At 31.1% G+C, this 25,135-nt stretch overlaps 2 protein-coding genes across 3 annotated transcripts; one reads left to right on the top strand and one right to left on the bottom strand.

Moving 5' to 3' along the window:
* The first annotated feature begins 1,641 nt into the window (after positions 1–1,641).
* On the top strand, positions 1,642–8,230 carry LOC123205697 (solute carrier family 35 member F1-like). 2 transcript variants are annotated; one of them, XM_044622718.1, is made up of 11 exons: positions 1,642–1,770; positions 2,987–3,081; positions 3,827–3,884; positions 4,294–4,488; positions 5,011–5,087; positions 6,160–6,242; positions 6,508–6,559; positions 6,892–6,960; positions 7,190–7,276; positions 7,395–7,456; positions 7,870–8,230. In XM_044622718.1, the coding sequence occupies exons 2-11, from the start codon at positions 3,055–3,057 to the stop codon at positions 8,021–8,023; spliced, it is 864 nt and encodes a 287-aa protein (XP_044478653.1). In that variant the 5' UTR covers positions 1,642–1,770; positions 2,987–3,054; the 3' UTR covers positions 8,024–8,230. The 2 variants fall into 2 exon arrangements, with proteins under 2 accessions (XP_044478653.1, XP_044478652.1); XM_044622717.1 differs by lacking the exon at positions 1,642–1,770 and adding an exon at positions 1,784–2,123.
* A 3,441-nt stretch (positions 8,231–11,671) lies between these two features.
* LOC123205725 (alcohol dehydrogenase-like 3) lies at positions 11,672–15,075 on the bottom strand. Its single transcript, XM_044622749.1, has 10 exons — positions 14,973–15,075; positions 14,729–14,865; positions 14,589–14,638; positions 14,192–14,520; positions 13,840–13,922; positions 13,692–13,767; positions 13,307–13,368; positions 12,973–13,068; positions 12,126–12,287; positions 11,672–12,018 (listed from the first exon to the last, which is right to left on the bottom strand). The coding sequence occupies exons 1-10, from the start codon at positions 15,004–15,006 to the stop codon at positions 11,908–11,910; spliced, it is 1,140 nt and encodes a 379-aa protein (XP_044478684.1). The 5' UTR covers positions 15,007–15,075; the 3' UTR covers positions 11,672–11,907.
* Positions 15,076–25,135: the final 10,060 nt, after the last annotated feature.

The following is a 25,135-nucleotide window of genomic DNA, read 5'->3' as shown; positions in this document are numbered from 1 at the left end:
TTTATTAAATAATGCAATTCTGTGAAACAATTTAAATTTATTAGAAGTTTTAATTTCAAAACAAATTTGAGGAAATAATTTAATTTATTAAAAATTTTCAGAACAAAATTTTATATAGAATTTAGAAATTGGATACCAAAAAATTTAGTTTCGTTATCCAATCAGTTTTGGTTCAAAAATTTATTTCGAATATTTACAGATCCTTTGAATTGATTCAGTTACTTGATTTTGAACACCTCTACATATATCATACATATATTGAATCATGATTTACAGATCAATAAACCTATATATATATTAGAGTATAAAATTAAATATATAGATTATGTGTTATTATGCAATTGAGTGATTCTGAATTAAAAATAAAATAATACCTAATCACATAATAACACATTATCTGTATACTCTATTATGTACTAAAAATTGCGTACATAACATTATTCTTTATATATATAATGTCATTTATAGTTAAATAATTATTGTGTTCGGTTAAAGGTAATAAAAGAATACTAATAAATTATTTTACTTAAATACCGTTGAATATAATTATTTTTAAATAATTTTATATTATTTGTTATATTAATTAAAAATAAATTTATTTTTCTCTAAAAAAATTAATAAATAATAATATAATTATAATAAAATCAAGATTATCTTGGTAATATTTTAATATCTAAAGTGAAGGTGGTAATCAGATTACCATCTATATTATCTGTTACTTTAACGTTGATAATAAAAAATTACCATAACATTTTATTACTGATAAACCAAATAAGATAATGTTAGTAATAAAAGATAGATTATTAATGTAATCTTTAAATCTCTAAGACCAAACGACCCCTTAGAAGATTAGTTCTAAAATGCAAACTCTAACAATACCTATATTTTATATGGATTATAAATACATGTAACATTACTTATTTTTTTTTTTAATATAAGCAATGTTATATATACATATTTTTAATATACAATTTATGTACATATATAATATATTATTATGTAATTAGATATTATTTTATCTTTAATTTGAAACCATTCAATCATATAATTAAACATCATTTATGCGTATAAGTTATGTACCAAAAATATGTATGCATAATTTTATTATTTTAATATTCATTCATTTATCATTACTATTAAATTATATATATACATATACATATATAAAAATATATATGAAAATATAAATAAATAAATAAATGAATAAATAAATAATATATATATATATATATATATATATATATATATATATATATATATATATATATATTGTCTATATTTTTATTCTCTATTATACTATATTATTATAAAGTATTTGAATCATTTCATTCATTTAACATTAATATTTTCCCGAAAAAAAAAAGTAGTCCACAATCATATTATAGAAAAATATTAAAATATATTGTCTATTTTTATTCTCTATTTTACTATATAATATAATATACTATATTAAGAAAATAAATACAACAAATTTTTATTGTTTTTAAATATTATTTATTTTTTTAAATGTAGAGAAACACAAAATTAAAATTTCTTAATTTTTTTTTACTAATTAATGAGCTTGACAGCACATGATTGTAACCTTTTTAACTTAAAAAAAAAAAAATTAACATTTAAATATTTGTTGTAGTAATCAGTAATCGGCAAGCCAGCCGCCCAGATGAAATGGAAGAAAGCAATTACAAAAGCAGAACTTTGGCATCGACTTCTCTGAATTTCAACGGTTCACATTCACTTGAATCGTAGAAATCCAACAAAATAAAACTCTCTGTACAGTCTCCCTTCACGTCCATCAACCCTTACCTTTATTCTTTTTAGTCAATTCATTACTTATTGCTGTTCAAAACTTTATCTGGGTTAAGCGTATTTTTGCTATTTATTCCCTCCATAGCTCGCAAAATTTTGATTTGCAAACGGGGTTTTGAACCTTTTTCTGTTTTTTCAACTGGGTTTCTGGGGAGTTAGTTTTTTTTGGAGATTTTGAGGCGCTGTTTTTGGGGAAAATATGATGACTTTTAAGGAGTTTTGGACAAAGAAGACATTGGTCGGACTTGTTTTGGGACAATTTCTTTCACTTTTGATTACTTCTACTGGCTTTTCTTCTTCTGAATTAGCTAGAAAAGGTTTGTTTTGTTTTTCTTCCTTTCCTTATGGAGTTGTTTGTATGTTGTTGTCTTGTTTGCAATGAATAAATTTTCGGTTTTTCCTTTTTTATTTCATTGGTTGCATTGAGTAAAAGTTTTGTCCTGATTCATTTTCATGTTTTTCATTGATTCCTTAGAAACAGAATTCAACCATATTTGTTATATGGTCTGCACTTTTTCAACTTTTGAACCTGAATCAAATTTATAATTATTTGCTTGAAGAAATATGCCTTCTTTTATGCGTAACCTGCATTAAGTAAATATATAAAGTATTGATTGACATGTTCTATACTGTTTTGTTATTTCTTTTTATGGAACGGAGTTATGTTTTAATTGTTTGAGTTTTGAGCTTTTCTGTTTACTGCTGTTTGATTTCTACGGAAAAATAATAGATTATATTCTTAATTTTTCAACATTTGATTGAAAGTTCTGATATTTAGAAATTTGAAGTTTGTAAAGGTTCTGCATGAAATTCAAGCTTAAGATTTTCCTTGTACTAATATGGTTCTAAGGTTTCTGCCAATTTAAAGTGATTGGCTATTTTTTCTTGCTCTTCAGTTTGTTGTAATGTGTCGAAACTGTATGGGAAGTAGTTACAAAATTTTGACTACTAATGAAGTTCTTTATGTGCACGTTAAAGAAATTGAAAAAAATGTTCATTTGTTTGTATTTGGAATTTTGATGATGGGTGAGAGGCATTTAGATTTTGGGGGTTTTAATGTTTCCAGATCATATGTGTTGACTTTCTCCCTTTAGTTTCCTTTTTAACTAGTTTACTGAAAATTTGAGTGTTTGATGGTGCAAAGCAGTTATTTACCTATCTGTCGTATTGTATATTTTAGGAATTAATGCGCCAACATCGCAGTCGTTTCTCAATTATGTGTTGCTAGGTATTTTCTATGGAAGTTACATGCTTTACAGGAGGCAACCACTTAAGGTATTCTCTATGGTTTGCAGATTTGTTCTAAACACAAAATATTCAATTCTTCACAAGGTTGAAAATTTTTAAAATTATCTGGCCATGAAAATTGTGTTAATTGCATAGCTTGACGTTGTGGAATTACCTGATTTAAATACTTAATTTTAATTTCTTTAGAAACTATTTTTATTCTTGAAGGAAGTTCACGGAATGGTCATAAATCTGGGCGTGATGATAATTGATAATAGTTAGTATTTTCTGAAAGAAGAGCTTGAGGATGATTTATACCCTTTCAAATTACTGTGCAAAAGCTTCCATGCATATGTGGTTTTGTCATAATGATATACAAGTTGATGTAATCGTAAATTTCTCAGAAATTGCAATAGTGTAAGCTCTGGTTTAGGATTAACTGTTCCAACCTCAGCCAAAATATTTCGAAGAAATGTGAGCTCTGTTTGGGGTAATGAAGCTTTAAACACCACAAAATGTTTTCCTCATTAGATTTGCTGTCATATGAGATTGTAATTGATAATGAGAAGGAACTGACTATTGAGTTGGGTAGAAGTTAAGGTCTCAGGAGGTGATATGAGCCTGATAACTGAGATGAATTGTTTTTGCTATATGAATCAGTATTTTATCAGACAGAAGCCGAGGTATTAGATTTTGGAGAAAAAGGCCTAGAAATTAAATTGATTAGTGCTGACCTCATTTGGTTTCACTTTTTTGTTGCTAGCATCTGAAAATCTTCTTGGAATTTTTGCAGGCAAAATGGTATTACTATGTAATCCTTGCTCTGGTTGATGTTGAGGCCAATTTTCTTGGTGAGTGTTTCATAATTGTTGATATATTGTTTCTGTTTTCTATCTCACATACCTGTTTATTTTGCTAAGTTTATTGTGATGTGCTGGAATAGGAAGTTTAAACTAAAATTTGTGTGAAATGGCATAGTTTTATTTTGGGGTAACTTCTTTTTTTTCTATATTTTTATTTTTCTAAAGCTCTGCCCAAATTCACAAATATATTGTTACCATCTCAGAAAAATAAATTTTGTGCACACAAAACCCCCCCCCCCCCCCCCCCCCCCCCCCCCCCCCACCCCGGGCGAATAAAAAAGGAAAAAAGTTTCGGGAAGTGTACACTGCACAAAAATTATAATCGCGTTCTTGGCATTATTTCTTTTCTTTTATTTTTGGTTTGTATTGATTCATTCAATTTTCATTCCATGCACAGTGGTGAAGGCTTACCAGTACACTTCTCTAACCAGTGTCATGCTATTGGACTGTTGGTCAATTCCATGCGTGATGGTTTTTACCTGGATATTCTTAAAGACAAAATACAGATTCAAAAAGATAACTGGTGTACTTGTTTGTATAGCTGGGCTTGTCTTGGTTGTGTTTTCAGATGTTCATTCAGGAGACCGAGCAGGTAAAAAGGAGCAATGTTGTTTCAGCTAGTTGATCTTAACTTTTTCCTAACACTTTTCTCTGGTTTTCTTGTGTTTTGTTTTGTATGTGATACATATATCTTATATGTAAACCATCCTTGTCACTAAGACCTTCCGATTATCATCAAACACTTCCTGAATTCATCAGAATTTAGAGACCTATGTTATAGGGGTTTTATTTTCCTGTTTCTGAAACTAGGAGAATTCGCGTGAAACTAAGTTCAATCCCAGGGTATGCAAGCTCACAGATAACATGATCAACTATCTGTCAGTCCAATGTTAGGACTACTGCTCTTGTCAAACAAGATTCTATTGTGCCTGACCAACTATAAATTTTCGTATTTGCAAATTCAGTTGTAGCTTGAGTTTCAGATATACTGGCAGATCCTTATTGTTCACTTCCAGAATGTCATTTGTCATCTTTAGCATTTTCAAGTTATTGTGATATGAATATTTGAATTATATAGTTCGCTAATGTTATAAGCATCATAATATGGTTGTAGCTGGGAGCAACCCTCGTTTAGGAGATGGACTTGTGATAGCTGGGGCAACATTATATTCCATTAGTAATGTCAGTGAGGTAATCAAGTTCTTAATTTCTTGTCGGTTAGTGGCATGATATGTTTATATTTTCATTACCACAGATTCTAATGAGAAATTTTAAGATTCTTCAGTCTATGTTTATCTTTGCACTTACAGGATTTCTTGCTGGTCTTCTTTCATATTTCCCATTGCTCTCTCTCTGTTGGGTGTTCTTTTTTGATGCTTTTCTTCTCCCTCCTCCATCTTGTAGTCCTTTTTCCCTTGAACTTTAGTCTCTATGTTTTGCTCTACCCTCCTTGGATTTGATTCTTGTAGCCGTTGCTTTGATGTGTCATCATCTTTCAGTGCAACTTCATGCATTTATGCTACTTTGCCAATTATTGAAAGTTAGAAAGATCATAGCCATTCTTTGTTACTTTGAACCCTGTTACCTCATTCTCTGGATTGTTTCCTGTTTCAATGTTTTCTATCATCTGCTTGTTTTAGGTATCTCAGTTTTGACTACTATTTGTTTGCTACATCCAACAGTTGTTGGTTCTAATCTTTGTATAAAATACAAATCATATTTGTGCTTCCATTCTTTTGTAAACGTAGAAATTCTCTCACTCTCTCTTTGGGAAGATATCCGGTTGAACTTCCTCAGTTTTTTGGGTGTAGAAATTTCGTTTTACTAGGTTTGAAGAACAACATTTATGATAATTAATAGTTACAAAATGAAATCATACTTGTGCTTCCATTCTTTTGTAAACTTAGAAAATGAAAGCATTTATGATTTGTATGATAAAATACAAATCATACTTGTGCTTTCATTCTTTTGTAAACTTAGACATTCTCTCACTCTCTCTTTGGGAAGATATCTGGTTGAACTTCCTCAGTTTTTTGGGTGTAGAAATTTCGTTTTACTAGGTTTGAAGAACAACATTGATGATAATTAATAGTTAGAAAATGAAAGCATTTTATTTTATTTTTTTGATAACGGGTGACTTCGCCTGTATTTGTTGAATGGGTAAACGTGGGACACATTTTAGGATTTAACTTAGTTGATTTATGCCAACCACATTGAGTCAGCTGTAATCTTTAACTGCAACTCTTTGTCCTCTATTATGCAGGAATTTCTTGTGAAGAATGCTGATAGAATTGAACTAATGTCATTTTTAGGCATCTTTGGTGCCATCATCAGTGCTGTCCAAATGTATTCTTGACATTAAATCAGTGTGCTGATTACTGCAAATGCAGTAATTCCGAATCTTTTTATGTTGATTGAACTCTCTGCTTATTTTTAGTTTAATTGTTGTTAGTTTTAACTTGATCTTCAAGGCATGCGTGTATAGACTTTCATGTTTACAGCTTCAATGGCATTGCAACATATTATTTATTACGCAAAGCATTTTAGGTTCCTTATTGTTCCTTTAAATGCAAATCTATTATCAATTTGAACTCCTTAATGATGCCTATAGAAGCATACTTGAGCGTGATGAGCTGAAATCTATTCACTGGACTGCTGGGGCGGTAAGTCATCTTTGCCTGTCTTTCTTTCTATTATGTGATTCAAATATGCATTGAGCCAATGATTAGGAAAAAGAATTTGAAATTTTGTCTCTTCAAACAAAATTGTGTACCAAATATACCCAGATGTATAAATCTTAAACTTTAATATTGTGAATTCACCGAGAGTGATATATTTGAACAGAAAGGAAGTATGCAAGATATTTTCTTTTATGGTCTAATGATGATTTAATGGCAATTGGCGTTTTATTTTGGGTACATATAGAAATTTTGTATTGTTTTTTTAATTAGAGTTTAATCTTACTTGCTTTTTTATTTATTATTTTTGCCTTCAGTCTCTTCCATTTTTCGGATTTGCGTTGGCTATGTTTCTGTTTTACTCATTCGTCCCCGTCTTGCTGAAGGTATGGTTTCATTTTTTTATGATTTGTGTATCAATGATGAATAGTTAATCCCAATAATGGTCTAAGAATATGGTCTACCAATGCGGTAGATTGCCTAAGATTAGAATCTGAAGTGTTTAAATTCATGACTCTGTGATGGAAGTGCGTATAATGCTTATATTTACTCTTCCAGATTCGTATTATCTGGTTTCTGAATATTAACCGCTGAATTTTGTTTTTCACCATTTAGATGAGTGGGTCAACAATGCTTAACCTTTCATTGCTAACCTCAGACATGTGGGCTGTTGTGATTCGTATCTTTGCTTATCATGAGAAGGTTTGTAAGCTGCAATTTCGTCATTTTGATCATTTTATGTTTCAAAAAGTTTTATTAATTTAGTTTCAGAATTTCCAGAATGTTAAATTGCCCTTCTGATGCCAATTATTCTCTTCAGGTTGATTGGATGTACTTTGTTGCCTTCACTGCTGTTGCTGTTGGGCTTGTTATTTATTCTGGGTTCGTAATATTGCACACTTCTTTATTTTTACAACATTTTTTGACAGGACTTGTGAATGAACAATCTGAATAAAAACTACCTTCCACTCCATTGGGCCGGTAAAATTTTACATGTTAGGGATGAACTAAGATTTGGTCTGCTGGGCTAAAAAACAAGCTGGAGCTAGCCGAGCAATTTCTATGGGTGGAGCCATTTTATTGGGACTGCCAAAGTGATGGAAGCATGATTGCATGCTGTATTCTATCCAGATTTTCGTTTTTATGTGGTCAAATGCAAAAAAATGAAATATTTTTTTGCCGTTTACATGTAGTTTATCTTTAATTTTGATCATGGATGTTTTGCAGTTAGGCCATTTTCTTATTGGTGAACTAATATTGTGCCTGCCTAAGCCAATTGTCTGATCCTACTGCAGAGGTGACAGAGAAGAGGATCAACACCTCGCTGAGGTTGTCGATGAAGAAGCCGTACAAAGCAACAAGAGTTTTGACGGGGAGGGAAGTTCAGCAAATCGCAGAGCTATTGCTGGGAGCACAAGGATGTCGAGGGACACTGGGGAGAAGCAATAAGACTATGAGAAATGGCAAGAAACAATGACATACATTCTGTTTCCTGGGAATAGTGAAAGACACGGATTGATTATATGTCGCAAAACACTGCCACTGTCGACGAAAGTGGAAAGCGCTGCTGTGCCATTTGATTGTGATTCGAATTCAAGTTATCCAATAAACATTCTGGGGAAATTTTGTGAATGCAAGATTGTTATTTCTGTTTGATGCCTTTTGATCTCATTATTTTTCTCGTGGCTAGATCACAATACAGGGCATTTTCTTGTTGGCATGATTGGCAAGCTATCTTAAATAGAGAAGAGTGTTTGCATAATTGCATTATTAAGCAGTTTTATGGGCTGTTTATATGTATGGCGTAGGTCAAAACCATTACAGGTAAGAGGGGTATGGATAAAAAATGAATCGATTTACACAGGTAAACATTTGAAAACCTGTACCCGATCTTGCAGTTATGGATAAACCTGCAAGTTACCTGTTACCATTACTTCATCAAGTTTAATAATTTTGTTTAAATTAAACAAAATAAAGTCAAAGGTCTAATAAACAATTAACATACATGTGGATAGGCTTGGATATGATTTGAGTTAGTTTGATCTCGAAAGTTAATTTGATTCGATTTAGTTCAGTTTAAATTTGTTTAATTAAAATTTGAATCAAACTTGAGTCATAAGATTTTGTTCTTTTTTTATTTGAATTGAACTCGAGTCAAGAGATATTTGGCTTGATTCTATTTGAATTTGATTCGAATTCATAGCTTGAATCAGTAGTTTGAATTTATTACTCAAATTAGCTCGAATTCAGTAGTTCAAATTTGTGGCTTGATTTGGTTTAAATAAAAATTTTTGAATATTATTTAGGTAAAACAACATTGTTTTATTAATGAACTACGAACTTAAACCATGAATCTGAGCCATATATTCGAACTATCAATTCAAATAATTAATTTGAGCCAAATCAAGTTATGAATTAGAACTATTGATTCAAATTACAAAATTGAGTTAAATTTGAACTGAACTGAACCGAACAATTTTTTATTCAGATCGAACTAGAGCCAAATTTAATTTTAGTTTGACGAACTCGAGCCAAATCATTTTCTATCCAATCTAAACTCAAACCAAAAGGTGTTCATGCTCGATTTGGTCTGAATCCACCCTTACATGTGGAGTTTTATTAAACAAATTTTATACACTTATTCATACAACTTAATGTGATGACACCTAAGCTATTATATCATCTAATTACAAGTTCTCACTTCACACAATGTTAAGTTTTGAGCCACCTCTTCTTTCTTTTCTTTTCTACATAATGTCAACCTTCTCTTTTCAGTTTTTTTCCATTGCTTTTCTCTATTATTTCATTTTCTTTTCTCTTTTCTTTTTTATTTTTTTTTTATGGACTTCTCTCGAATTTTATCATTTGATATGGAGCAGTCTATGAACAATTCAAAAAACAAGTCCAAACCCAACCCATTCGACCCAAGCTATTTCATTGGGTGTAACATCCTCACTTGGAATAAGGATAACCCAAATAAAATAAGGAACCAAACACAATGGTAATTCAAGAAATATTATATTTTAAGTATATCAACATTTTGTATTTTATTTAATGTACTCATCTTTTGGAGTGAAAAATCCAGTCAAATAATTAGAAAAAGCATTGATGAAGGAGCCAAAGAAGGTGACTTAAGAGCATTAACAAGGAGACAAAAGGGCCATTCAAGTCATCATTTTTTTCAGTAGGGTTAAATTCGAACCGAGCCAGCTTGAGTTCGATTCGATCGAGCCTGAAATGAGCCAACCTTAGTCGAGCTCGGTCGAGCTCGAGTTACTTGTTAGATTTTTTAATTAAAATTTTTGATACAAAATGATGTCGTTTTAATCAATATATACTAAAACGATATTATTTTGATAACAAAAAATGAGCAGATCGAGTCCAAAATGAGCCAGTCTTAGCCGAGCTCGAGCCAACTCTATATGAACCAAGTCGAGCTTGAGCTCAAGTGAGCTCGAGTTTGGCTCGGCTTGGCTTGAATCTAGCCTTATTTTTCAGAGACAAAGTTATTAACCTTGGTGGTTTATTGTGTCTTACCATTTTGGGAAAGTTCCGTAATTCTAGAATATGTCATATCTATATTTTTGAATTAAAAAATGCAATATTTTGCTGCATGTTGGGGACCATATAACTGTAGACTTGATCAATAATATTGTGCTTGATGTTTTCTATAAAAACTTGATTCCCCCTTTATCATTTTTCTCTTGATCAAAGATTGATAATGGTTTTCCTTTAACCCTTGGATTATTCTTAGGCACATTACATTTTTTTTTTTTTGTATAGTTTATCTCTTTTCATCATATTAAAACCAATTATAAACACATTAACTTTACACTTATAAAACCGTAACTTACTTTGCCTTCATTTCCTTTCAAGTTGGATTCACATCATTTCTTAGTTTCAAAGCTTAAATGGCTGAGAATCTCATCTCAGTTGAGTCTTTCATTATATTTTAGAGCTAGTAGAACGCTCAAATGAAACCTGGTTGTCTTGTCGATATGTATGGTAGGGCATCTAAACTTCATTTAGGGTCTTTGGTTTTTGATTTTGAGATCCAATTCCATCATCAACATAACAATAAAGCAAAATAGTCAATCAAACCAAAAACCATAAATGAAATTTGGTTGTCTTACTGATATCTACATATCTATAGGACAATAATGCTTCATTTAGGGTTTACCATCTGTATAGGTTTTGACATTCATTTCACCATCTAGACAATATCAAATAGAGTAAATCAAAACTAGAAACCAAATCCTTTGAATGAACTTGGTTGTCTTACTAAAATCCATGTATCTACAAGATATTAATAAAATCACAGAGGTTCATTTAGGGTTTTTTGGTTTATGGTTTTGATATTCATTTCACCATCCACACAACGGCAAGCAAAATAGTCATTCAAAACCAAAAACTATAAACCTTAAATGAAGCCTCGATATTGTGTCAATATTTAAATATCGACAAGATATTAGTAGGACATCCAAGCTTCATTTAAAGTTTTGGTTTGTATAAATTTTGACATCCATTTCACCATCTATTCAACATTTAATCAGATACATCAATTTCAACAAAGGTTCACCTAACAGATTTTGTCGATATGTAAACCCTACCAATCTCACCTAAGCACTTGGTTTCTACAAGAAAACATAACCTGTGTTTAAAGAGATTCATCTCGACAATTTGAATCAATCAATTGATTGAATTGTATGGCATACCTTAAAAGAGAAAATGAAGTGACTGTCACCGACAACTGAAAGAAGATGAAAAGAATGAGATGAGCGGATGGAGAGACTTCAGGAGAGAAAAGGAAGTGACTAAGTGAAGAAAAGGAACAAATTTTATTCTATCAGTTGAAGTAAGTCACAATGTTGAAATAAGTCGCAATCACTACAATTATTTCCATCTTTTATTGTTCTCAGTTTTTTTTTTTTTTTTTGCAGCATTTTGATTGCTGAGGAACTTTCTGAATATCATCTTTCATGGCATAAGTATTGCTGCCATTGAAGTTACTTTGTCATATTTTCTCATATGAGTTTCTCCATTTTTCTTAAATTGAAGGGATAAGGCCTTCAAAACGTTTTCGTGGACTACAAATTACGGACGTAGAAGTCAATCTTATTGGTTTGTTTTTTGAAATCCCTTTTGTGGAAAACAGAAGCTGGCCGAACTTGAACTAGATCTCGAGCTTCACCCAAAAGCCAACGAATTGAGTTTGAGCCAATCAATACTTGATTTAGCTATAAGTTCATGAAATATAATGAACATCAAACACCCTATTATTTCATACAATATGGCATAAAATACGACGCAAATTTAATGGCCTAAAAGCTTAGCTAAAAATTGAGAACACATCGGAGTGACTTTCCATCAAGGAGCAGTTGGAAGGCTTCATTGATCTTCTCAAATGGGAGTTCATGAGTTATAAATTCATCTAAATTCAAAACCTGTCAATAAAGTTACCACATCAAATGATCAAAGTATCCTATTGAGTTCAAAACTGGGTGTATATTGTAAATAAAAATATCATATATAGATTTATCTATTTACTGACCCCATTGGTGCACTGTTGGGCTAGATTCGGAAGCTCAGACTTCCCTTTAAATCCGCCAAAAATAGATCCGGTGATTTTTCGGCCATCAAACAACTCCATTGGATGAAGAGGAAGCATTCTTGGTGTTGGATGGATTCCTAATACAATCGTCAATCCCCAACCCTGTCGCATCATATACCATTTATTTTTAGTCTAATAATGATATCATGAGTTGTTACTTATGTCGTATCTTCACTAGAGCTACAATCGAATTGAGTCAAACTGAGTATTTTTAGATTTAAACTCAATTCAATTGAGTTTAAGCAAAGCTTGAGCTCAAGCTCGACAAATTTGAAAATTCCTAGCTTAATTAGTTAAAAAAATTATAGTTAAATATTGTAGTTTATATATTTATAAATTCTTTCTCTATATTTGATGTTTGACATTGGGTGTATGTGTAAAGTTTAAAAACAGAGGGCTGTAGAAAAATATAAAAAATTGAAGTAATAAGTGTAATTTCAAAACTTTCAACAATTTATGAATATTATATATGAGTTCGTGAACTCACAAACTCATCCAACATAGAAACAACAAGCTTGAGCTCAAAAAAAATTCCTCCAAGTGATTGAAATTGATATGAATTTCACAGGATTGTAATTTTAAAATTCAGGCAATAAATTATCCACATATAGAGATTTTGCAAAGTTGTCAAAATTAATTAGGAAAAGTCTTTTAGTAGAGAGCTTATACTCATCTTTATTACATTTACTAATTTTTTTAAATAATTTGTCAAATTATTCTATATTGATGTTGGTTAAAATAAAATAAAGTAAAATAAGAAGGAAAGAAACAGTGAATCATAACTTACATCATGAGAGGACAAAAAGGCCTCTCGGAGAATATCCACATTTCCTGCACATTCAAAACTGTAATCCACACCTCCTCCTGTCATTTCTCTGATTCTCTGTAGTCAGATATTCAGTTTAATAAACATCTTTGATTAGCTAAAACAAGTTTGAATTGGGTATTTAAGATTCGAATTAAGTAGAAATCAATTTTTGTTAGATCTAGTTTGACTTGAATCTATACTAGAATATATAGTCTCCCGCCTTTGTATATATACCTAAATTACTTTATAATATAAATGAATATACCTAAATCACTTATATGACTATTGCAAAATTACAATAATACACACTAACCTCATACACCGGCGTTGAAAGTTCCTTCGGATTTATAAAATCTGTGACCCCTACTTTTTTTCCTGTTTGTAAAGACAAAACAAAGGTAAAAAATTACGTGATTTATATTGTGGAGATCAAACTCAAGCTCAAGTTTGGGATATGTTTGGCATGTCAAGTTTGGAAAGCCAGACAAAATTAGTTCGAATGAGTTAAATCGATGACATTTTGAGTAATACATAGTGATTCAATTACACTATCAAACTAAGTCTAAACTTAAATTTGATTTGATATTATAATTAAACTTGAGTTTAACTCTCTTTAAACTAATTGAAATTTGAAATGGTTTAAGAGAATTGACTCAAATCCTGCTCTAAAAGTGGCTGTGAAACGGTAGATATATAACCTTTTATAAATTTTTCGGAGTTAGTGTCGACTCCTATTATTCTTGATGCTCCTCTTGCTCTTGATCCTTCAGCAACCTGCATGACGTTGTTGAAATAAAATATTAAAAGAATTTTTTTATAATCTTTTTTGAGGCCTTGAGAACTTACGGCGAGTCCGACAGCCCCCAATCCGAAAATAGCCACAGTAGAACCAGCATGCACGTTAGCACAATTCCATGCACCTCCAACTCCTTCATCGACATTACAAAATTAACTTTATGATTCAAGATAGTAACGGACCCATAAATAAAACTTAAGGTGACCAAAATGAATAAAAGTAAAAAAAGGTAAAAAAAATCTAAATAAAATTTTAAAATGATATTTCATATATATTAATTAAACTAAAAACTTTCCAAATCATATATATATATATATATATATATATATATATATATATATTGATGTTTACTATGCTAATTTACTAGTTATCTGATAATTAAGGTGATTTCATTCTTCTTACCGGTGGAAATACAGCAGCTTAACAAGCTCATCTTCTTGAGAGAAGCCTCGGGGTCAATCTTGGCAGCGCATCCAGCATCAATGACAGTGTACTCTGAGAAAGTAGAGCAGTTGAGAAAATGATAAATTGGGTTTCCATCCATGGTGGAAAATCTAGACTTTCCATCGTTCGCCATCACAAATTTCATGGGATTTGCGCGTAAAGTTTCACACAGATTGGTCTTGTGGCTTTTGCAATACACGCAGCTCCCACACTCGCCATTGAAGATTGGAATTACATGGTCTCCTTTCTTCAAGTCTGTCACACCTTCTCCAACGCTCTCTATTATTCTGCGTGGTTAAGTGTTAGGTAGGATTTGGTGCAACATGTTATGTGTATGCTGTATCAAGAATCTTACCCGGCAGCTTCATGGCCTAGAATTTGAGGAAATGCTCGCTGAGCTTCATTCTACAACAAAAATGTAACTTAATTAGATAAATCATACACAATATCTCTCTTGTTTTAATCTTACAAAACACTGTTCTTATGATCACTTACCGTTCCTTCCCAGGCATTAAGATCAGTATGACAGACTGAACTGTAGAGGACCTTCATTCTGACCTCCATTTTCTGTGGAGGATCAACTTTGATTTCTTCTATGACTAGAGGTTCTCCGGGACCTCGTGCCACAGCAGCTTTACACACAAGCCAATTTCTATAAATATAACTCTTCTCACAGAAAACTCTTTTATCATTGTGTTAGAATGGCCAGTTTCATTCAAGAGAAAAGATAATTTCTTACCCTTGCAAGTGATCACCTTTCCGCTCGTCTCCATTGGTGCTATGTCTTCTAATTTAATTGTGGAGAGATGGATGAGAAGCTTCTCGTGGATAATACACCATTCAATATCGTAAAATAGTACAAAATAGGAATCAAGATAATTACATATCATAATAAGAAGACGTTTGGTCTGGGTAATATTTTATTATCAAAACAAAGAGATTAGCTTGAAGATAGATTATTTAAGAGATTATTGGGTATAAATGTGTACTATGTTTAACAAAATTTTATAGATATAAATAATTATTGTGTTTGGTTAAATGTAATAAAAGAATACTAGTCAATTATTTTACGTAAATGCCTTTGAATATAATTATTTTAAATATTTTTATATTATTTATTATATAAATTAAAATAAATTTATTTTTATCTCAAATGACTAATGAATAATAAAATAATTATAATAAAATCAAAATTACCTTAATAATATTTTAATATTTAAGGTGAATGTGCTAATCAAATTATCACTTTTATTATTTGATATATCAGTATTGGCAATAATATTTTATTACTAATCAAACAAATAAGATAATCTTTAAATCTCTAGAACCGATCGGCTCCTAAGAATAATTATCAAAGGTAAGTAAATCATACAAGAATGAGTACATGCTATAATTACATCATACAATAATGTAAAAATGCTACCAGTAGATTAATCTCTTAAGGTAAGTCAATCATATAATGATGATATCAACTTTATAGTTATTAGTATATGATTTTTTTAAGATAATGATGTGCTAGTTGAAATTTTTTATCATCGAATTATTATTTTTATAAAATTGTATCTTACGATACGAAACAATATATGATACAAAAAATAGTTTTTGATATACAATATAATATATAATTCAACCAACATGATCAAATAATCTAATTAGTTAGGTAAGTTAAATTATACAATAATTGTGACCCCACAAAGCCCACCACGGCCTGCCCGTACCTCGAAGGTCAAGGTCCTACACCACCACCACCCCCCCTGCTAGCAAGGTCCCCCTGCCTCCTCTCCCCATCCCCCATCCTCCATTCCCTATCCCCCATTCCTACCCATCCCCCATCCCCCAGCCCTACCCTCACCCCCACCCCCACCCCCACCCCCACCCCCACCCCCATTCCCACCCCCAAAAGTCAAGGTGGTAACTTGAATTTGGAAACTTGGGCACGAAATTGACTTGGAAGGAGGGGATAAATATTTGATTGACATAAACACTACTATCTTAATTCTAGTTACCAATTATTTGTACTCTCACACAAATTAAACAAATTTATATTTTTAATAATGTACTTTTTTTAAATTTTTCACTAAAAAACAAACATGCCCATCATTATTGTTATTTGAAATGAAAAAACTAATATTTAAAATTATTTTAAAGAGATTTAAGACAAATTAAATTGACATATCATTGGAGCCCACTGACAAAGAATTAAATTCAATATGGGACATGGATTATGATAGGAGATATGGGACTGCAATAGTGGGGTTCATAGTAAAGTGGCTATTTTATAAGGGTTTCAAATTTTTTTTATTTTTACAAATAACCCCCAGCTATTTGTGTTTTACATAGGATTGGACCCAACTAAATTGCCTGTGTCTCAAATTCAAATGTGAAAAGAAGAAATGGGGTAAGGAACAAAAGAGAAAAGAGCGAGGTAAGAGCAGTTTTAATACAATTCACTAAATTTGAGTACCTAATAAATATTTACATAATGTGTTTTTATATGATTAAATATTATTTTTTAATTTAAAATCACTTAATTAAATAATGATAAATCATCAAGATATCTAATAAGTATACATAATTTTATTAATTTTCTTTTGTAGGCTAGACTTTAAAGTTTAAACAGGTTTTTACAGAAAGTAAGGATTATGAATCATCAAGAAGATTCTTGCTTTTTTATTTTTTTATCAAAAAAACTATATGCATAATTTTATGTGTAACTTTGTCCATAAACAATGATATGTCACTATATAATTAGATATTATTTTATATTTAATTTTTAACAATTTAATTATATGATGACACGTTATTTTTTATATACAAAATTATATAGAAGTTATACACATAACGCTACTCTTTTATCATTATTTTTTTCTCCTTTGTCATCTTTCTTCAGTTCCCATTATTGTCTTTGGGCTAATTCATACTAAATCTTCAAAACATATGCAATTAGCCATTTGGGTTAGGATTTTTTTTTTTTAAATCACTCTAAAGGCTAACTTTACTTTAAGGTCATTTTTTTTAACAAATAAATAGAGAATTTAGCAAGCCTCTTTAATGAATATCTAATTTGATTAAAGATTCGGATCTTTTCTTGGAGAAAAGATTTAATTCATATGAATTTTGAGATAAATCTTACCTTAGGGAGTGTTTGGTTTGGGAAATATTTAAGAACTAAAAGTAAAAAATTATTTTGAAAATAGATTACCTTAAGGATTAGAGTCCTTTTGGTTGGGAAATTCAAAAATTACCTTTGTAATATATATTTTATTACTTCCATTACCTTATTTAGTTTGTAAAGTAATAAAAAATTCTAGTAATATTTCATTAGTAATAGTAATGTAACAGATAATATAAGAGGTAATCTGATTACCATATTTATCTTAGGTATTAAAAAATTATCATGATAATCTTAATTATTATTACTATTTTATCCTTACTTATAAAAATTTTAAAACAAAATTACCCTCCATTTTTAATTAAAGTAATAAATAATATGAAAAATATTTTTTTATACCTATTAATCTTTCATATAATAAATAAATAATATATAAGTATTATTTTATTACTTCTAACCAAACACAATAATTATTTATATATACTAATTTTATCAAACATAATCAAATATAGTAATAAATTTATACCTGATAATACTCAAACTAATATATTTTCAAGGTAATTTTTTAATTTTGATAATAAAATATTTTCTAAACCAAACCCTCCCTTATTGGGTATAAATTATTATTATTTTTTGATAAAATTTGGTAAAATTGGATAGATATAAATAATTATTGTGTTTAGTTAGAGGTAATAAAAGAATACTAATATATTATTTTACTTGAATTGGATATAATTATTTTAAAATATTTTTATATTATTTGTTATATTAACTCAAAATGAAATTATTTTTATCCTAAAAAATTAATAAATAATGATATAATTATAATAAAAATTAAGATTATCTTGGTAATTTTTTAATACTTATGATAGAGACGGTAATTAGATTATTCTTTACATTGTTTATCACATTATCATTGATAATAAAAGATTATTAGAATATTTTATTATTTATAAACTAAATAAAGTAATAAAAGATTACCAGTGTAATTTTTAATTTCCTCAACTAAAAACCCCATTAGAATAATTAACACTTTCCCACCCAAGGTTCGGTCCAAAAATACTTTTCTACCCCTAGTTTGCACAAATAAATTTTGCAACCCAAACTCAAGCTCTATTTAAAAAACTAATAGCATAAAAACAAAATAGTAATTATACTATTTATTAATTTTAAAAGTAAAAAACAACTTTCTGTTAGTCCAAAACGTTTTAAACATGATAATTTGACCCAAAAAAGCATTGTTGCATTTTATTCAATTCTTTGAGGGTGTAATTATCATTATTGAAACTAGTAAGAGGTAAACTGATATATCAAAAATTTATAAACGACCCCCAAACTTTTTAAAATTCAAATAACCCCCAAAAACTTTCACAAAGAAATTTTAAAAAATTACAATTTATCTCTTAAAATATGATTATATGACAAAGACACATTTATGTATAAAAAGAAAGAAATAAGAAAATGAAAAAAAAAGAAATTAAGTGGTTTTTTATATAACTTAAAAATTTAAAAGTTTATTTTTAATTTTTGTTAATATAAGATTATATGATAATTTTAAAAAATGAAATAGTAAAGATAAAATCATAATATTACTTCTGCCAAGTAGGGGTGGAGGAAAATGTAATTCACTCTAACTTTTGTCAATGAGAGTTCAAATTTGAGTGGAAGAGATTATCTTAGATGATTTGATTTGATTTATTTTAAAGTTATCTCTGCATTTAAGTACATAGATTTAGTTACCAATGAATTTATTTTAAAATTCAAACTCCATGTTGATTGGTAAGGATTAATTTATATATATTTTAAATTTAAATTTTTATCGACGACAATTTGAGTTTAGAGATTATACTTCTCTAAGACTATTAGCTCTTCTCCAACTGAAATATTTATGAAAAATATTTTAGTTTTGTCATCTAAAACGATTTTAATATTGGGATGAAATTTTAATTTAGTCTAACAAAAATTAGTACTCAAATTTTGGAGATGAATGGTGATTGTCTTTCCATGAAGAGACCTCTTCAGTGATTTCTGTAGACGAGAAAGCTAAAAGCTTTGGCTACATCTCCATACGGGCATTGAGCACTAATTAGTTCTAAATTTTAATTATACTGAATTAGAGAATGAGTTTCACTTACTGTGGACAAAAAATGATGGAAACAAAACCGTGCATCCATGTTGAACAAATTGTTTGTTCTAAGAATAGACTCTTAATTCATTCTTCATCAATAAAAATGTATGAACTATGGAGGAAAACAATTTTGTTTAAGTGAATAGTATTAAATACCCTAGATAGGAACCGGAATTAGTCAGATAGGTTTTAGGTAAGAACCTGTCGTCACAAGTTTTTGTTTCTTAAATATTAAGAGCCAATTGGTTCTAGTTCTAAGGTTTTTGCTTAGTGTCTCCAACCTCTTGTACCTTATGTCAAGCCCCAGATAATACATTAGCTAAATTTTAATAAATAATGTATTTAAACCATAAAATTTTATATTCATATTAGTAATAGGAGCCCTAGATGACTTGCTATTGCATACAAACAAAACCCCAGATATTTTTTTCTCTTGCATACAATTAAGCAAGAGCATAACAATAGAGTAAGAAATATTAGTATTTACTATCTTGCGAGCATGCCATACTGAATTGATTTGGTGAAACAAGACTCTCTCCTACTAAGAAATCATGTTATCCTTTACTTGTGTTACTAGAATAAACACTTAACGAAACTTTCTTTACTTTTCCTTGATAGAACAAAGTATCCTTTACTTCTGTTCTTGGGTTGAAAGAAATCATGTTACTCCAATCTGTAACCATAATCACTTCATCACCATTCTTTGAAACAACCAATGGCGTTATGTCACTTATATTACTAAACCTTGAAACCTAATGACAAATTCATCAACTTAATCCATGATTCTTTCACTCCATATTCCTTCATAACCCAAACCTCTAATGTGTATTCTGTATAATTTTCTTCTCTTCTAAGTCAATTTTCACAAAGACATTTGTCAAATATACTCAATAAAGTCCTCAAATTGCCGGTTGAAGGAGGAGGAGATAGAAACTCCTTGGACTTCTCCTCTACTAAATCGAAATAAATTATTTATTAACCCCGCCTCCGTTTAAGCTCAATGCTACCCAATGTGGAGCTCCATTTACAAGTGTTGTTCTTATTTCATTAGGTAAATAGCCTAAACAGGTTTCATCGAGTAAGAAAAGATTTCCAAAATTGTAAACTTGCCTCAAGTGCTTGTAAGAGAAGTGAAAATTTTCGAAATGTTTCCATGAATTTTTCTTGAGATCATATATATAACCACACACCCAATTACTCATTCTTTCAATAAAAACCATTACCACTTTGTAATTATCATTAGATGAATTGTAACCAAGCCCTGAAACCACAGAACGAAGAGAACTGCTAAAATAGCATGGTCGAATAATCTTGAATTCCCTAATTGTTGGATTCCATACCAAGAATGCCCTTGGGTTCCCATTGAGTCCCTCAAAATTTTCCAATCGTATTAGTAACATACCGTTACGGGACCCCAATACCTTGGCGTGGAAAATAAACTCCATATCCTGGCAAAAACGAATTCGTTGGCTGCAAGAGCGAGATAACAATATTCTCCCGTTAAAGGAAGACAAATTGTTTCTTCTTCTGCTTCTCCCGCACGCGCTGCACCTTGAGCAGCAAGACTGTATAGAGAAATACAGCCATACCGTAAGTTTTTTGATTCGATGACTCCAAATCTACCGACATTTCAGATGTTTCAGTGAGATTTTTTATGGCAAACTCGTGAGTTGAGATTAACTCACGCGAAGATTTGCTTACAAACTTCGATTGCAAGAGAGATTTTGTGGGTAGTTTGAGAAGGATTTCTTTTATAATTTTATACGGAAAGAATGGCTTGGGTGCTTATTTTAACTAATTATAATAACAGTAATGCTATCTGTACAACTTTGTACATAAAGTTTGATGTATTATTGTATAACACTTAATTACAAAATAACACGTTATTACTTATGTACAAAATTGAGTATATAATTTTATTGTTATAATAAACTATGATTAAAATGTTCAAATTTAATCATAATATTTCTTTGTCAGGGATGATGAAGATAATGCTATGATCAAGAAAAGTTGAAGCTGAGTAGCTCTTAGTGTTTATGTAATTTTTTTTTTTTTTGGGTCGTAGAATAAGCAACTGTTGCATTTAGTTGTTATTAAAGTGAAGGATGGAGCTGATTAGCAGTTAGCCATTTCGTTTTACTTGCATTCAAAGGTTGATTTGTAAGCAACCTCCCCAAGGATTGTCCCACCTAAGTATTGCCAACGCCGTGAATCATATTGCAATTGGGATAAATAATATTATTAGATAAACAAACGAATGAATCTAAAGCCTAATCGATAAATTAGAATCCCAACATGAAATTCACTCGTTCAAGTTTAGCTATTGTTTCAATCTGAGCTCTAGTTGTGAAGCTTCAAGGATCCTAGAAGTAAAAAAGTATCCAAATTCATATCTTTTGACCGAATCTACATGTTGATTAACAAGGAAATGTCCAGCAAACCCATTTAACATAGGCAGTGCGTCGGCTTAAACCAAAATGCCAATGTTGCTCAACTAGAGAATCCAAAGAAAGCCCTCTTAAATCTGCCTATGTTTTGAAAGATTGGATTTTGATTTAGAAAACTTAAGAAATTTCGTCCTTTTTGGCACCAAAATGCTTGAACTTCAATTTACAAAACCTGCAAAACACATAAAGACAAAAATAAGCCGGCGGGAGGAGATATGTAAGGCTCAGATTTAGCTTTGAAAGTAAAACCTTGAGAAGTTCAATGGCTGCAACATGGAGCTGTCTCCGGGTTGCCCCGCCAAGAAAGGGGTCTCAAAGAGTCATACTCAAAGCCCGAAACCTTCTTCACAGCCTCATTACATTGAAGTTCCCAAGAAGAGAGTTAGAAAGGAAGAGACTTTGAGTCAATTTCAGAAACCTCAGTTTAGAAATGAATTATTTGATTTAGACGTTGAGTCAATTTACTTTGAAGTTTCCATGCACTCTTTCTTCAATCTTGTTCACATAATGATAGACTGAATATTTTGACTCTAGTTAATTTCTTGGAAAGATGAATGAGACAAGTCACACATAAGACAGAAATGCAAATAAAAGACAATGACCTTAGAAGCATCGAATTGTTAATTAATATTATTGTAGAAATATTAGATAATATATAGAATTATGGATTGCAGAACCGGATCGGACCGGCCAGCCATTGAACCGGGTACTGAAGCAGTTTCTGTAATACACAAAACTGTTTTTAATTAATTTTTGGAGAAAACCGCGGACGGACCGACGATTTAATGATTTCACAGTTTAAACTGCGGGCGGGCCGGTTTCTGCATAAATATTTTCCTGCCAATGCTTTGCTTCCTCCTTCTCTCAGTGGTTTCTGCTACTTCCTGGAGCTTTCTGCTGCATCTTGGAGCTTTCTGCTGCTTTCTAGAGCTTTTTGCTGCTAGGTTCCCTTCCTCTTTGGCTGCATTTTCCTGTCAAGGACCTGCATTTTCCTGTCAAGGACCTGCTTTTGGGTGATGCTTTGGATGCTTTCTAGTATGCTGCTTCTGTCTGCTTCAGCCGAAGTGTGCTTTCGTGGCCTTTTCTTAAGCTGGTGCAGCACATTGAAGTCAGTTTTCTTTGCCTCTCCTTGTCTGCGCCTGAGGATTTTGAAGAAGCCTTGCCCTACTGCTGCTTGTCTCCTGTCCATTTGCCCTCTTCCTGCTGCAAGTCTCCGCGGTTCCTTGCCAAGTTTTCTGCTGATTTGTTTCTGAATTTTCCAGATTTTCTTGGGTGCCATGTCTTCTTCCAGTCGCCTAGGCCCAGTTGCCTTCTGTTGGTCTCTTGGTGGCTGCTTAGGATTTTAAATCTCCGGTTGGACCGACCGGTTTGATCGAAACCAGTATTCAAAACGGTTTATGTCCCCGTCTAGTTATTAAAACATTGAGAATTACAATTAAACTGAAATAGTTTCTTAATGTTATGAAATAAGAAAATTAATGTACAATAAATCAGAATCATATCAACTCATAATATCAGAATCAGAGTGCAAGGGCAGCGCCATTGCTATTCTTTCCGGATGATATCATACAGCAAATCCTTCTAAAACTACCCACAAAGTCTCTCTTGCGATTCAAGCGTGTTTGCAAATCTTGGCGTGACTTAATCTCCACTCACAAATTTGCCATAAAACATCTCACTGAAATATCTAAAAGGTTCTGCAGAATTGGAGTCATCGAATCAGAAAACTTAAGGGAAGGTCCTATTTCTCTATACAGTCTTGCCGCTCAAGCTCGTCACTAGCTGGAGAAGCAAAAGAAGAAACAATTTGTGTTCCTTTATGGGGAGAAGATTGTTATTTCACTCCTGCAGCTAATGAATACATTACCAACAGATTCATGTGCGCTCAGGTATTGGGGTCCTGTAATGGTATACTATTAATCCAATTGCAAATTGTTGAGGGATTCAATAGGAACCCAAGTGCATTCCTGCCATGGAATCCAACAATTAGGGAATTCAAGATGATTCCACCATGCTATTTTAAAACTTCGTTTCTTTTTCTGGTTTCGGGACTTGGTTAAAATTCATCTATTGATAATTACAAAGTGGTAGTGGTCTTTTATGAAGAAAATAGTGATTTGGTATGTGGTTATGTTTTTAGTGTCAAGACAAATTCATGGAAACCACTTGAAAATTTTTACTTCCCTCACAAGCATGGGAGGGAATTTGACGATGATCTTGGAGATAATTACATAGTTGATGAAAAAGGAAGATCGCTTGTGAATTGATAACGTCGTCAACTTTTTTATTATTTTGAGTTCTAATTCCCTTATATTGTGTGAAAATTTAATGCAATCTAATGAAATTATTTATCTTTTGCACTTAGGAAGCGTTGAATATTTTTGGAGTGAAGTTTGGGCCAAAGAGACTAAAATTGGAGCAAGCTTACTAGTTAACAAAACCTGTGATGTTGACTAAGCGTGGGCACGTGAATGATGAGAGCAGATTTTGAAAATTAAATTTGGACGTCCAGAGCAGTTGAGATAGTCTAGAAAAGTCAAGATTTACTTCCTAGAAAAGGGATAATTATTAGCTGAAAAATTGGATTATTTTAAATAGATAAGGAAGAATATTTTTGGGGAAAAGATATACATTAAAATATATATATCTTTTCCTTTCTTTTTGGAAAGATATGTATCACATTTGTTTGGTTGGATTAGAAGATGAGAATTACCTTTTATTTCCATATCTAAGTAGGGCGAAAATATATATTTTTATTTTTAGTTTTGCTGGGATTGAGGATTGTAATTGGCGAGAAACATTTTTTTTCTGGAATTTTGGCTAGCTTAGGATGGTTTACAGTGGCTAAATATTTTCTCTTGGTTGAAGGGATCTGAAACCATGAAACTACAAGAATTGTGAGATTAAGTTTTGTTCTTTAATGCATCTTTTAATTATTCAAGTATTGATTATTTTCCTGAATTATTTACTATGATTGTATTAGTTGATTGCTAAGGCGCGCGATTAGTTTATTAATTAATACGATTTAACGCTGGTTTAGATGTTGAATCCATAATTGTTCAATCCATCTAATCAAAGTGGCAACTGGGATTTATTGTTTGTTGTGTCAGAAACTGTAATTCATAGGGAAAATATTCAACTAGATTAAATGCAACGTCGTACGTTTGTGTTGTCTAGCTTCGTTGATATTTCTAATTCTTAATGCTATTGTTTAA

The sequence above is a fragment of the Mangifera indica genome, unplaced genomic scaffold, assembly GCF_011075055.1.
Source record: "Mangifera indica cultivar Alphonso unplaced genomic scaffold, CATAS_Mindica_2.1 Un_0013, whole genome shotgun sequence".
Taxonomy (NCBI): Eukaryota; Viridiplantae; Streptophyta; class Magnoliopsida; order Sapindales; family Anacardiaceae; genus Mangifera; species Mangifera indica.
This window is presented reverse-complemented; position numbering and strand designations above follow the sequence as displayed.